We start from the raw sequence: 15,697 nt of genomic DNA on the forward strand, positions 1-15,697 counted from the left end.
AAGCCAAAAAGTAAATAATTAAAGTAAGGACATGCAATCCTCAGAACCAGTGTATAATTACCAGACTTGGTATATAAGAATACTCTGATGTGGCCAGCTATAGTGGTACACACCTTTGATCCCAGCACTCAGGAAGCAGAGGCCTAGGCACAGGCACAGGCACATGGATCTTTTGTGAGTTTGAGGCCAGCCTGTTCTACACAGCACATTCCAGGATAGTGAGGGCTGCACAGAGAAACCCTATCTTGAAAAAAGAAAAAAGAAAAGGAATGTGTAATCCACAGAATTAGTATTGTAACTGGAGGTTTCTTTCTCTACCCTGTAAAAGAACAAATAGAAATTAAATAACTATGACCTAGGAAAAAACCCCAACCAAACAAAAACAAACTCTCAATTATGTCTGATTTCCAATGCCAGACTTTCTAGTCATTCCAAAATGTTGAAATACAAATATAATAGTTTCTTATTTTAGTTCAATAAAACATGAGGTTTTCAAATTTATTTATTTATGTAGCCTTGCCTGGTGTGGAACTTGATGTGTAGAGCAGACTGGCCTTAATATCACAGAGATCCCCCTGCTTATTCCTTCCATGTACTAGGATTAAAGACATGTACCACTATGCTTAGCTATCAGAGTATTCTTGAATGTTGGGATTATAGGCTTGCTCCACTATACTGAGCATAAAAGGTCTTCCCTCCTCCTCCTCCTCCTCCTCCTCCCCTCCCCCTCCCCCTCCTCCTCCCCCTCCTCTTCTTCCTCCTCCCCCTCCTCCTCCTCCTCCTCTTCTTCTTTTTGTTATTTTGTTTTGTTTGTGTGAGACAGGGTTTCTTTCTCTGTAGCCCTGGCAGTCCTGGAACTTGCTCTGAACACTAGACTGGCCTTGAATTCAGAGATCCCTAGCTTCTGCTTCCAGAGTGTTGTGATTAAAGGTGTGAGCCAACACATTGGCTATAAAAGGTATTCCTAAGGCCAGTCTTGGTGGCACTGGGGAGGCAGAGTTGGAAGATCTCTGAGTGACAGCCAGGGCAACATAATGAAATCATGTTCCAAAAAGAAAGGATTTTAAAAAAAGAAAAAGAAAATTGTTAGGTTAGTTGGTTCTTATTTTTTATGTCTATTTATTTACTTATTTTTTTGTGGAAAGGGGTAGAACCCAGAGCCTTTTATGTTTGAGGCAGACACTGTACTGTCGAGCTGTTCTTTGTCATGGACCCCCATTCTGTAATCAAATAAGAGATTATACTGGACTAGCATATATTCAAAGGGTGGGTTAATCTTTTGGAAATGTTTCAACTGCTTTATAGCTATCTGAGGACTACTCTTTCCTGAAGATTAAGTATGTCCTTCTGTAGTCCTGCCAATCAAAATTTTGGACACTTTGTTGCTCTTATTCCTTGTATAAAATGTATCATTTGTATAAAATGTATCATCAGGCTTTCTTAAGTATTTCTTGAATTTGTGAGCTTTAGGCTGTCACTCTAACATCACAATCATCCTTGTCTAGATTACTGTCTTATCCTAATAAGAGTTTATTGTAAAAAATTTTTAATATATGTATGTGTATGTGTATGGGTGCACATGTGTTATGGCAGAAAGGAGGAGGTCAGAGGAAGACAGCTTTCAGGAATTGGTTTTCTTCTTCCACTAGGTATGCTCTAATGATTGTACTGAGGTGGTCAGGCTTGGTGGCAAGCATATTTACCTGTTGAGCTGTCTCTCTGGCCTCCAACAAGAAATGGCATTCGTTTCCTATCTGATCTGACTACATTTGAGAAGCTAGAGTCAGATTGCAAATCTGGTTATATCTTCGCTTCAGCCTGCCTGTCTTCCAAATAGGAGTGCCAGGAATAGATATTATATTTTTTTTCTTTAGGTGGTTCTGGTGAATGAATCCATGGTCTTGTGTGGGAAAGTCATGCATTGTTAATCTTCCTTTTAAGAGTTTTTCCTTTTTCTTCAGATTTTGTACAGCCTATGGCCTTAGCTACTTCTCACACTTTACTTCTCTTATGTTTTTGTTTATGTGTATGTTTATATGCTGTGTGTATACATGTACTCTCAGAGGTTAGAAGAAGGAGTCAGAGACTATGGGACTGGAGTTATGGGTGGTAATGAGCTGTTCAGTGTAGATGCTGGGAACTTAACTCAGGTCTTCTTCAAGAGCAGAAAGCTTTGTTGAATGCTGAGCCATCTCTTTGGCCCTTCACACTGTTTCTACCTCAGGTATAACACTTTCTATTCTTGTTGTGTTTCCTCCTGCTACAGAGTTTACAGGCAGCTTTCTGCTTCTGGAAACTCCTCTCCTTGACCTCATTGCTTTAACCTTTCAGTTTTTACTTGCGTGTGGAAGATAGTCTTAAGTTAAACCCCTTTACGGCTCTTTCCTACCTTTCAGTCCTTTGTGTTGTTTATAGTGACTTTGCACTTCTCCGATTTCATGACTATAAACCTCACAGAAACATTTTGCTTTTCTCACCACCTTATGAAAATTGTCTAGCAAGATGAGAACTTAATGGTCAGGAAGAACCACACCTCCTCCATCAAGGCACAATTCCTAATTCTTCCTAAAAGGTTCCAACAACTGAAAATCAGTGTTCAGATATTTGCCCCTTTGTGGGCCATTATCATTCAAACCACGACACCATCCATGTTCTTTGAGACAAGGATTGTTGCTAGCTTGGAGCTCTTCAATTAGACTCGACTAGATGGCTTGTAAGCCCCTTGGGTTTTCTTGTCTCAGACAGGGCTGACAGTTTTACATGTATTCTCTAAGGATGAAACTCAGGCCTTGTGCTTGTAAGGCAGGCACTTTACCAACCAAGCCATCATCCTAGCCCCACTGCCCCCACTTTCTTTTTGATTTTTTGCAATGAGGCTTCCTGTGGTCCAGTCTGGCTCTAAGTGGATGACCTTGAACTTCTGATATTCCTGCTCACCTCCACATCCTCAGTACCAAGATTGTAGTGGTGAATCACCTTGTCTGATCTTATAGGATGCTGGTGGTCAAACCCAGGGCTTTATGCATGCTAGGTAAACACTAACTAAGCTACATCCCCTGACTATTAATTGGATTCATTTATCTTTTAAAGATTTAACTTTACATTTTTTATTAAATTTATTCATTTTATTTTGTGTGTGAATGTTTTATCTGTATCTATGTGCACCTTGTACATGCTTTTGTCTGTAGAGGTCAGAAGAACGCATCAGATCCCTTGGAACTGGAAGTATGGATAGTTGTTCAACACCATATGGGTGTCTAGAAATCTAACCTGGGTCTTACGAAAGAGTAGCCAGTACTCTTCTTTTTTTTTTTTTTTTTTTGGTTCTTTTTTTTTCCGGAGCTGGGACCCAACCCAGGGCCTTGCGCTTGCTAGGCAAGCGCTCTACCACTGAGCTAAATCCCCAACTCCGAGTAGCCAGTAAGTACTCTTAACCCCTGAGCCATCTCTCCCACTCCATTACTTGCGCGCGCGCGAGTGTGTGTGTGTGTGTGTGTGTGTGTGTGCATGCACATGTGTTAGGAGAGGAATCAGAACACCCTGGAGATGGAGTTACAGGCGGTGGTGAGCTGTCCAAAGTGGGTTCTGGGACCTGAACTTCTTCAGGAGCAGTATCTGCTCTTGATCACCAAGCCATTTCTCCAACCCTTTCATCTTTAATTTCTCAAATTTTGTTAAATTTTTTGAAAATAATCATTACAGTCGAGTGGTGCACAGGCCTGTAATTTCAGCGCTTGGGAGAAAGAGGCAGCAGATGGATCAGAAATTCATCTTTAACCTTAACTATACATCAAATTTGAAGATAAGCTGACACTGTCTCAAAAAACTAAAAATGAAAGCCATGAATATTTTGTCGTTCTATTATCCTTTTTAGACATGTGTTGACTTGATGTAAATTCTCATTTGCAATTATGGTATTTCTTGCCTTCATTTAATTTTGTTATTTGTTTTAAATCTTACTTTGTGTGTGTTTTGTATTATGTGTGTATTCTGTGTTCCTTACTCTGTCCCATTGCGTTGGAGACAGGACCACTTGGCAGCAAACTGCAGAGGACAGGCTAATGGCCTCTGAACTTCTGAGGCTTCTCCTGTCTCTGCCTTCACTGATGCACTTGCCTCTGTGTCTGGCTTTTATGTAAGTCTGGGAATCCAAACTTAGGTTGTCAGGCTTGATGGTGAGTGCTTTCAATCTTCTTAACACTCTTTGTTATTCTCTGTTTGCTGCCTTAAAGGTGGAATTCTAGGTCTTGTGTAGGCTAGGCCAACACTCCAGCTAAACTACTTCTCTGCCTCTAGTTCTTGTGTTCATTTTTTCGGTTCTTTTTTTTTTTTTTTTTTTTTCCGGAGCTGGGGACCGAACCCAGGGCCTTCTGCTTCCTAGGCAAGCGCTCTACCACTGAGCTAAATCCCCAACCCCTTTGTGTTCATTTTTTCAGTTCCTTAATAACTAGAGCCTACAGTGAGCTCAGTTATAGGAAAAACATCTTTAAAAAGTTTATGTGAACAACAGCAAAATAATAAAAGTAATTGTTGCTGAGCTTTTGCTTTGAGTCAAACTCTTCTTGAATCTCTGCTTGATGTTAGCTGAACGACAGAAACGCCATGGATGCTTTCACACTTAATCCGAGTGAAAACCGGAATTAAATCTTTTCATTTTGCAAACAAAATTCAGAGTGAAAGAGGACAATTGCCCAAGATCACTTACCAAGCAAATGATGAAGTATAATTTCTATCCATGTCTGTGTTATCTTGTCTCCATTGTTACTGTTTATTCTATTTAACTTCATTATTTCTCATGAAGCAAGTGGCTAGTTTATCCAGATAACCCAGTGAGCATAGGTATAACAGCTAATTTGGGGAATTTATGTGCTGATAACACTTGTTTGGTTTTAATAGCTTGCGTGTGTGTGTGTGTGTGTGTGTGTGTGTGTGTGTGTGTGTGTGTGTGTGTGTGTGTGCATATATATGGATGTATATGCTTGAAGGCACACAGGGGGAAGCACACATGTCCTGCTCTACCACTCTTTATTTTATTCCTTTGAGACAGGGTCTCTTCCTGAATCTGGTCTTAGACTGGTGTCCAGTAATGCCCAGTGATCATTTTGTCTCTATGCTCCCCTATTTTCCACAGTGCCAAGATTAAAGGCACCTGCATAGCCATGACCAGATTTTTATGTGTTAAGATCCAAACTTAGATTCTCAGGCTTGAGTAACAAGTATTCCCCACCCTGTTTGTGGCCACTGCATTCAAGAGAGTCTCCTCCACTTTGCCAGATGAGGCATTGATGGTGCGGGTGCAGGAGAGCTGGCTGGCTGACCAACTCAGCTGCCACTCAGGCCCTGATGCAGGGCTTTGTGTTGGCCCACTCCAACATCTACACCATCTGTGATCTTCTGGAGCATGTGAAGAGGCCAGTTCTACAGATCCAAAGCTGCAGGTTCTCCATGACACAGGACAACAACAGGATATCTGAGAGGAGTCTCAATTAGGATCCAGTATTAATAGTGTGGCAGAAGCCAGAGGCCTCAAACTTGACCAATGTCTCATTGCAACGAACATTTGCAAGCAAAGAATTGTGGACAAAAGAGTATACTATGGGACACACTATAGCTTTCACCTGACTAGATTTATTTATTTTTTTTTTTTTTTAAATTTTCTTTGTGGTGGGAGGTTGCAAGGGCAGAAGGAAGATATGGAGGGACAGGGAGATGAATAGGATTGGAGGGCATAATGTAAAATTCACAAAGAATTGATAAAATGTTTAGAAAAACAACCAAGTGTTATTACTTATGGACCCTCTCCAGCTCTGCTGATAATGCTTCTTAAAATATGGCTTTATTTCTGGGTGTGGGGCCCATGCCTTAATCCTAGTACTTGGAAAGCAGAGGCAGAAGAATCTTTGTGAGTTTAAGGCTGCTAGCCTGATCTATATGTAGCAAGTTCCAGAACAGGTAGGAATATGTAGAGAGAAACCCTGTCTCAAACACCCCAAATTGGTTTTATTGCTGGCTGTGATGGTGCACACCTTTAATCCCAGTGTTTGCAAGTTAGAACCAGGCATTTAGATCTGTGAGATGAGGCCATAGGCCTGCACAAGTGAGCTCTAGGGCAGCCAAGGCTCTATTCTATGGTAATGCTTGCTATACCCCTCCCCAAAAAGTAAAGAAACAAGTATGGTTTTATAAGGATATGGGGCTGCTTCAATTTGTCCATAGCTGTAACCTATGATTTGTCCCATGTTCTAGGAGGTGTATGATTTTTGCCAGCTGTAGATTCTGGGGACTCTGGAGAGAGTGTAAATGGGAGAGCCTTGAGAGGGCCTGTGGTGGCTATTGCTTCCTGCGCTGCAGCTGCTTTTTGTGGTGACTGCTGCTGGATTGCTGGATTGCCAATTTGCTGGTTTGCTGGTTGGAGATATCCGGACTATGGAGATTGGACCTGCCCCAAGGAACCCAAAGCCCAAAACCAGCAGGAAGTAGTGTAAAGAGGTCTATGCCCCCCTTTCCCGCTAACTTTCTCTTTCCTACCAAGTGTTGAGGGGTTGGAATGACTTAGGGGTGGAATAAAGGGTAGAAGGGTGGTAGGTATAAGAACCCAATAAAGAAGATCCAAAAAAAAAAAAAAAAAGTACATCTACAGAAAGTCATGGTGGCTCACACTGTAATCTAAACCTAGGTAATTGAAGTTGGAGGATTGCCAAGAGTTTCAGGCCCACTTGGACTAAAGAGCGAGATTGTGTTTCACAAAAAGGGAATGGGGTATCCTGGCCTAATTGTTGAGTATGGGATGAACAAGACACAGGTACACACACTGAAAAAGGAATAAACCATAAATAGGAACTCAACTAAAACTGTATCATGATACTTTAGTAATTATAGCCTTGTAGGGTCTTACATGGTTATTCCAGTAGCAATGGCTGGGGTAGGACAATATAGCAGTTCTCTTCAGTATTTATTTATTTATTTATTTTTAAAGATTTATTTATTTTATGTGAATACACTGTAGCTGTCTTCAAACACACCAGAAGAGGGCATCGGATCCCATTATGGATGGTTGTGAGCCACCATGTGGTTGCTGGGAATTGAACTCAGGATCTCTGCAAGAGCAGTCAGTGCTCTTAATCGCTGAGCCATCTCTCCAGCCCCTCTTCAGTATTTATAATTCTATTCATTGCCAACTAACATGTTTGAATAACATATTCTTTCACATGAAAAGAAGTTAATCTCCAGTATGCTGATAAGAAGCCTATAAAATCTTAGCATTTGGGAGATTGAGGCAGAAAATGGAGAATTTGAGGCCAGACTGATCTTGTCCTCTGATCTTCACATGTGCATGCACACACATGCATACAAACACAGTAAATAGAAATGTAATACAAATAAAAAATAAATTAATGAGCTGGATGATAGTGGTTCATGCCTTTAATTTCAGCACTTCCACCAGGTCAGCCTAGTCTACAGAATGAGATCTAGGACAGCCAGGGCTACACAGAGAAACTTTGTCCTGAAAAAAAGCCAAAACCAAAAAAGAGAAAACGAAAACATCATTTTTTTGATACAGAAATATTAATTTATATAGAAGTGACTATTACTAAAGGTTATTATTATTATTATTATTGAGGCATTATCTTACAATGTAGGTCAGTCTGTACTGGAACTTGTTATGTGGTCCAGGATGTCCTGAAACTCACAATATAGTCCAAGCTGGCCTTGAACACCTGAAATCTTACTGCCTCAGCCTCCTGAAAATTAGATTAGAAATGTGAGCCACCATGTCCAGCATGTGGTTAATTTATTCATTTTATTATCTTTTAAATTTAATTTGACTTATTTACTTACTCACTTTCCAGACTGCTCAATGCCCCACTCCTGGTCATCCCCTCCCACAGTCTCTCCCCCATTTCCCCCTCTCCTTCTCCTCTGAACAAGTGGGGGCCTCCCTGGGTATCCTCCTACCTTGGCACTTCAAGTCTCTGTGAGGCTAGGTGCATCCTCTCCCACTGAGGCCAGACAAGGCAGCATAGCTAGGGGAAAGGGGTCCAAAGGCAGGCAACAGTGAGAGACAGCCCCCACTCCAATCATTAGGGGACCCATATGAAGACCAAGCTGTACATCCACCTAGGTCCAGCCCGTGTATTTTCTTTGTTTGGTGGTTTAGACTCTGAGAGTCCCAAGGGTCTTAGGTTAGTTGACTCTGTTGGTCTTCCTGTGGAGTTCCTATCCCCTTCTGGGCTTGGAATCCTCCCTCCTGTTATTTTAATGTTAGGGATTGAACCTAAGACCATGTGATCTAATATTGATCTACACTCCCTGTCCTAGTTTTTTTTTTTATGTAATGAATTAATAAATTTAAAAAAATCGAGCCAGTGTTCTCACTATAGACCAGGTTAGCCTAGAACTTGCTAAGTAGAACAGGCTGGCCCCAAACTCGTTTTCTTCTATCTGTTCTTTCTGAGTGCTGATAACGAAAGTTTGTGCTGCCATGCCGTGCTTGTTTTTTGAGACATGATTTCATTATCTGGCCCAGACTGACCTTGGAAATCACTGCCATGGGTTACCTATTAATATTTATTTGCAGAGCTTGCAAAGGAAATCCTTATTTTTGATATCATAGTATTATAAGGACTAAAAAGGACTCACTGGAGCACTTACTGTGACTGTAAACAGTCAATCAAGTTAGCTACTATTACATTCCTTTGGATACTGAACTTTTGGGATTTACTTAAACCAATTCTAAGGAGGAACAACTGTTTGGATTCATCCTAGGATCTATATCTTTATTGTTTTTTTTTTTTAATTATTATTCTTTCTTCCTGAGCTGACAGCGCTCCTGCAAACATGGTGAACGTTCCTTAGACCCTCCAGACATTCTGCAAGAAGTGTGGGAAGCACCAGCCCCACAAGGTGACGCAGTACATAAAGGGCAAGGGTTCTCTGTATGCCCAGGGAAAGCAGCATTATGACAGGAAACAGAGTGGCTATGGCGGGCAGACTAAGCCCATTTTTTGAAAAACGTCTAAAACTACAAAGAAGATGGTGCTGAGACTGGTGAGTTGAGCCCAACTGCAGATCTAAGAGGATGCTGGCTATTAAGAGTTGCAAGCATTTTGAACTGGGAAGTGACAAGAAGAGAAAGGGCCTAGTGAACCAGTTCTAAGCTGATTTTGTTATGGAGACAATAAAATCTTGACCTTTCACCCCCATAATAAAACTTTCAGAAATTACCTGGAAAATTATTAATATTTAATTAGTTTAGTTTTTTGAGACAGGGAGACCCTGTAACCTTGGCTAGCCTGGAACTTGCTTTGTAGACCAGGCTAGCCTTCAATTCAAAGATCACTCCTGGTTGATTATATTGTGTGTGTGTGCATGTGTGTGTATTTTAATTTTATGCATATATATGTGTGTAAGGGTTGGTTTGTTCATATGGTAGAGTGTCTGACATATCTAAAAGAGGGTGTCGTATCCCCTGGAGCATTGTGAACCGGTCCTCTGGAAGAGCAGTGTCCTCTTTTAACTGTTGAGCCATCTCTCCAGCCTTTCTGGGATGTGTGTGTGTGTGTGTGTGTGTGTTGCTATGGATCACACTTGGCTTTGTGTATTTTGAGCAGTGTCTCTACCTCTTAGTGACAAGCCCATCAACACAAACCCTTGTGTGGGCTTTTATAAATGTCAGAAAATGAGTACTTTGAATCTTTATAGTATAACTTTCAAAAATCAATTCTAATTTTATACTTTGGATTTTTCATAATAAAATCTTTTAAATATCTTCTTCTTCTTCTTCTTCTTCTTCTTCTTCTTCTTATTATTATTATTATTATTAATTTTGACCCAAGGTTTTTTCTGTGTAGCCCTAGCTGTCCTGGAACTTGCTCTGTAGACCAGGCTGACCTCGAACTCAGAAAGATCCACTTGCCTCTGCCTCCCTAGTGCTGGGATTAAAGGCATGCATCACATCTGCCTGGCTAAAGTTAAATATTTAACTGCTGTGAAGATTTTTGGCTCTTTTCCCAAGGGCAGGGGTTTGCCCTTTCTTGTGGCTAAGAACGTTCCTTTCCCACAGTCTTACATGTCCTGTGCAAATGTCATCTGTCCCCCTGGAAGGAACCAGACGTCAAGGATCAAATGATTCATGATGTTAAACTGAGGCTTTCCCGAGACATAGACATTCCCATAGAGCACAGGAAAGAAATGGAAGGAAAGGTGAAGCATTCTCGATCTATTACTGCAGTTACTAAGTATGTAATCAGCAATTAGGTGAGATGTTATTTGGGTTTAATCCTAGAGTGTGACTTGTTATTTACTGATCCTAGAGCTTCAGTTACAGGTGTGAGGTTCCACACCTGATAGGATTAGCATGTTGGAACAAACCTTTCTAACTATGGCTTTATTTTCCTGGAAAAGACATAGGTCTCGTTTTAGATTAGAAAGGCTGGCTCATTACAGTCTCAGTACTCTGGAATTGAGCCCTAACTCTGGTCTTCTATCAGCTATTTTCTATTTTCATCCTGCTTTAAATTTCAGATGATAGCATATTTTTTTCTTGATTAATTGCTAGAACATTTCTCTCTGTACACCTCCATATAACAGCTCATCAGAAAGACTGAGAGGAAGCCCAGAGTGGCAGGGCATTTGCTTTGCATGAGAAAGGCTGGGTTTGAGGCCAACCTGGACTACATAGTGACCTTAAAAAACAAAAAAAAGCCAACTCCTTTAGTTAGTCCACCAGCTACTGGAGTAATTGCTAGTTTTTGTTCCTGCTTCTTTGGAACCGGGGGAGAAACTCCAGCTACTTAGCTTGCATTTTTCAGGGCTGAGGACCTGGAATCAGCTATTTCTGCTACCTACTTTTAGAAAGAATTTTTATAAGCCTACTTGGTGGGTTGGGGATGTGGCTGGAGTGCTGGAGTGATTCTTATCATATGCCATACCCTAAATTCTATCCCCAGCACCAAAACAGAAACTAAAAGTTAGTGCTGGATTTATTTTATTTAGAGAATAAGGATCTAACTATGTAGCTAAGACTAGCTTCCAATTTTGTTTTCTTCTTTTTCTTTTCTTTTTTTAAAAAGATTTATTTATGTTATTCATATGAATACACTGTAGCTGTCTTCAGATACATCAAAAGAGGGCATCAGATCCCATAACAGATGGTTGTGAGCCACCATGTGGTTGCTGGGAATTGAACTCAGGACCTCTGGAAGAACAGTCAGTGCTCTTAACCACTGAGCCATCTCTCCAGCCCCCTTTCTTCTTTTTCTAGTGTTTAGAGATTAGGTCTTACACTGTAGCCCAAGAATCCTGACACTCCTCTTGCCTTACTTTGCCTCAGGGGTGCTAGGATTAGGGGTGAGCTACTAGACCCCTATGCTCTAGAATTCTTGATTCCCATACTTCAGCTCCTTAAGTTCTGGTGAGCATTAGGCTCTTTCCCCTCCCCCTAATTGAGATAGCATCTTTTTTGTTGTTTTATTTTATTTGGGGGTGGGGGAGTTCTTTGTGTAGTCCTGTCTGTCCTGGAACTTGCTCTGTGTACTAGGCTAGCCTGGAACTTATTTTTTAGGCCAGGCTGGCCTTGAACTAAGAGATCTGCCTGCCTTGCTCCTCAAGTGCTGGGAGTAAAGGTGTGAGTATCACCACACCCAGCTGAGCATTAGGTTCGCAAGCTGGAGACTGGGGTCAGGAATAGGGTGCAGAAGCTGAGGAGCCCCATGACCTATGGGGCATATTATTTGTTTATTCTGGGTTGTATCATTTTGGTCTGGACTATGAAAGGCTGTGACCTAAATAGTAGATAGAAGATTTTAAAAAATTTTTCATTTATTTTATGTGTATGAATATTTTTGGATACCTATATGTATGCATACATTCATGCCTTGTTCCCATAGAGTTCAAAAGGCTCCAGATTCCCTGGAACTAGAGTTGCTGATGGAGCATGTGGGTGCTGGGAACCTAGCCCCAGTCCTCTGTAAGAGCAACCAGTGCTCTTAACTCCAGCCCTGGAGATGACCTTCCTTAGTCCCTGCTTCTGAGGAAAGGAAACATCATTCCAGCTTCTGAGGGGCATGGGGATTTCTGCGATGTTCTAATTCCTCTGAAGTATTAAGCCTGCCTTAAACAAACAGAACTCTATATCATTTTTTATTTTTATCATTTCTTGTTCTTGTTTGTTTTTTGAGATAGGGTTTCTCCGTGTAACTTTGGACATTCTGGAACTTGCTCTGTAGACCAGGCTGGCCTTAAACTCACAGGGATCCACCTGCCTCTGTCTCTCTAGTTCTGGGATTAAAGGAGTGAACAGCCACACCTGGCCTTTTTTACTTTATTTATGTTTATTTAAAAATTAAAATAAAATATCTATGGGTGTTTTACCTGTATGAATGTCTATGTATCCCTTACATGCCTCGTGCCCATGGAAACCCAAAGAGGGTGTTGGGTCTCCTGGAATTGAAGTTATATTGTAGATGGTTGTGAGGTGCCATATGGGTGCTGGGAACCAAACCCAGATTCTCTGCAAGATAAATAAGTGCTCTTGATCACCGAGCTCTCTGTCTCTTCAACTCCTAATTCATAGTTTGTGTATGTGTATGGCATGTGTGTGAGTATGGGTATATGATGCCATGACACACATATGGGGGACAGAGGACAACTCTTTTTTCAAGACAGGCTTTTTCTCTCTATGTGTAGCCCTAGCTGTCCTGGAACTTGCTCTGTAAAACAGGCTGGCTTCGAACTCACAGAGATCTACCTGTCTCTGCTTCCTGAGTGCTGGGACTAAAGGCGTGAGCCACTACCTGGTCAGATGACAACTCTTCAGACAGTTGGTTCTCTCCTTTCATTGTGGGTTTTGGGATTGAACTCAGCCCAGCAGACTTGTGTAATGAACTCTTTCGCCAGCTGAGCCATCTCTGTGGCTAATAGTAACAATAATTGCAATGGTCACACATTTCTTTTAGAATTGAAAATATTTGATAAAAAATACTATGTGCTATATAGTGCTAAATTCAGTGCTTTTCTTAGCTTCATAGGGAGTTCAAGATAGCTTGAACTAGAGACTCTGTTTACTCCCCCTTCCCACCTTCACCCCTCAAAAAAAATTCTAATAGCCACTGGGCTGGGGGATGTAGCTCAGTGGTAGAGTACTTACCTGGCATGAGTATGACCCTTGGTTCTTTCTCTAGAACCATGGGAAAGAAAAAATTCTGTGACTTACCATGCATTAGTAATGCATATAGAGCTAGTATTAGAGAAGCTATTTGAACTTTGTTTTCTGCTCTTAGAACGTTTTGTTACAGATTATAGGTTGTACATGACCTAGGTACATTGGTGTTGGTAGTCTTCTCTGCTGCTTTGTTAGATATAACTGATTTTGTCTCAGTCATTGTCTTAATGCTGGGGATTGAGTCCAGGGTGTTTGTGCATAATTAGGACATGTTCTGCTTCTGAATCCCACCCCAGCTCATATAATACTCTAGGGAGGTCATCTGATATTATAAAAAAAATTATCATTAATAACATTAATGAATGGCAGTTTGTATCATCTTCTGTAGGTTACTGAAATAGACTGAAAACTTTCCATCCTATTATCTTAGGTTTTCTCAACTTGGGTGACTTAATTCATCAAGATATGTTTGGCAACATCTAGGGGTACTTTTGATTGTTACAAACTTGAGGATGCTACTGGCAGCATCCAGTTGGTAGAGCCTATGAATGCTGCTGTCATCTTTTGCACAGAACAGGTCTTATAAACAAAGAATTCTGTCTGAAATGTTAGTAGTCTAAGGATGAGCAGTCATGACTTATCACTGAAGAATTTTGTAGTTAGGAACAGTTGCCATTTCTGTCTTGAGACCAGATATAAGTCTTTGCTTAACAGGTTTAGCATTTATTAATAAGTGTCCTAAGGGTTGGCTCTGGCCCTAGCACTTTACTTACTATGATCTTTAAAAAAGTGATTGCTTGGTGGGTGGTACATGTTTATAATGATAGCATTTAAAGTAGACATGGGTGAATCAGAGGAATTCCAGGTCATCCTAAGGAATATCTCATGTTCAAAACCAGCCTGGCGTCATGAGACCACGACTCAGCTTTAAAAAACAATCCCAGTCTGGAGAGATGGCTCAGCAGTTAAGAGCACACTGCTCTTCCAGAGGACCTAGGCTCAGTTTCTAAAGCCCACATAGAGGCTTAAAAATATGTATAGCTTCCAGTTCAAGGTGATCCAATGCCTTCTACTGACCTCCAAAAGCACTTCATGCACATGATGCATATGCATATATGCAGGTAAATCCCTCATAATATAAAATAAAAGAAATGATTAAAAATTATTTCTGTTCACATTCATTAACCTGAAACAGAGAATAGGCTGCTTATCACTTCACTCAATGGAAAAGTACTTCATAGCAATACTCAGACATTTGAGAAGAGTTGAATATGAGTTTGTGCTTATAATGCTAGCATTGTAGAGATCAGCCTTGAATTTGAGGCAAACTTACCTTTATAGTATCACTGTGCTAATTTTGGAATCTGAGTCAAGAAAAGTATATTCTGGGAAGGGTGTGGTAGCTCATACATATTTGTAATTCCAGCACTAGGGATGCTGAAGCAGGGACAGCTTGGATTCCTTAGGAAGTCCTAGGTCATTCTGGGGACATACTGAAACCCTTCTTAGAAACCCAAAGAAAGGGGTGAAGACACCCCATTTTTCATTTATATTTTGCTTATTTTTATTATTTTAAACTGTGTCTGTCTCTATGTTTCTGTGTGTCTGTGTGAAGTTGTAGGAGTGAGTGCAGGGACCTGCCAAAACCAGAGGATTTGGATTTTTCTGGAGCTGCAGTTTAAGATGGTTGTGAGCTACCTGATGTGGGTGCCTGATGTGGGTACTAAGAATCGAACTCCGCTCCTCTGGAAAAGCAGTGTAGACTTTTAACCACTGAGCCATCTCTCCAGCCCTACTTCTTGTTTTAAGATTTTATTTTTATCTTATGTCTGTGTTTGCTGGAATGTATGTCTGTGTACTGTGTACTTGTAGTACCCGTGGAGGCCAGAAGGATAGCAGATCCTCTGGGACTGGTGGTATAGACTGTTGAGAACAGCTATGACAGTGTTGGGAATCAAGCTTAGATCCTCTGGGAGGACAGCCAGTGCTCTTAACTACTGTGCCATCTTTCTGGCTTCCTCCAGCCCTATTTAAAAAAATATTTTAAATTATGTGCGTATCTTTGTATGTGGGTGTGTGCACAGGAGTGCAGATGCACTAGAGGTCAGAGGTCAGGTCCCCCTGGAGCTTGAGTTAACAGGCAGTAGGGAGTTGCCTGACATGGAATGCCTAGGAATACAGTTGGGTTTCTCTGCAAGAGGATTTTAACTCCTTAGTCTTATCTATGTACACTGCCTCCCCTTTACCTTTTTATTGTCTTTTTCCTTTTGAGAGAAGGTTCAAGTAAGCTAGGCTGTTCTCAAACTAGAATTTACTGTATAACAGAAAGTGACCTCAGACTCTAGTTTATTTTCTTAAACTTCTAAAGTGTTGCACTTATTTATGGTGGTGGTGGTGATGGTGGTGGTGGTGGTGGTGGTAGTGGTGGTGGTGGTGGTAGTGGTGGTGGTGGTGGTGGTGGTAGTGGTGGTGGTGGTGGTGGTGGTGGTAGTGGTGGTGGTGGTGGTGGTGGTGGTGGTGGTGGAGGAGGTGGTG

At 41.1% G+C, this 15,697-nt stretch overlaps 1 protein-coding gene across 3 annotated transcripts in view; it reads left to right on the forward strand.

The window, feature by feature from the left end:
* Positions 1–15,697, forward strand: part of Ptpn9 (protein tyrosine phosphatase, non-receptor type 9) — an 81,178-nt gene that overhangs the window by 3,810 nt on the left and 61,671 nt on the right. Inside the window, exons 2-3 of one of the 3 annotated variants that reach the window (XM_087560684.1) lie at positions 6,247–6,489; positions 8,826–9,048. Coding sequence (XP_087416810.1) covers positions 9,034–9,048 — 15 coding nt within the window. The 5' untranslated portion in view covers positions 6,247–6,489; positions 8,826–9,033. 3 annotated transcript variants of the gene reach the window in all.

Source organism: Rattus norvegicus, chromosome 8 (assembly GCF_021556685.1).
Source record: "Rattus norvegicus strain SHRSP/BbbUtx chromosome 8, alternate assembly SHRSP_T2T, whole genome shotgun sequence".
Taxonomy (NCBI): Eukaryota; Metazoa; Chordata; class Mammalia; order Rodentia; family Muridae; genus Rattus; species Rattus norvegicus.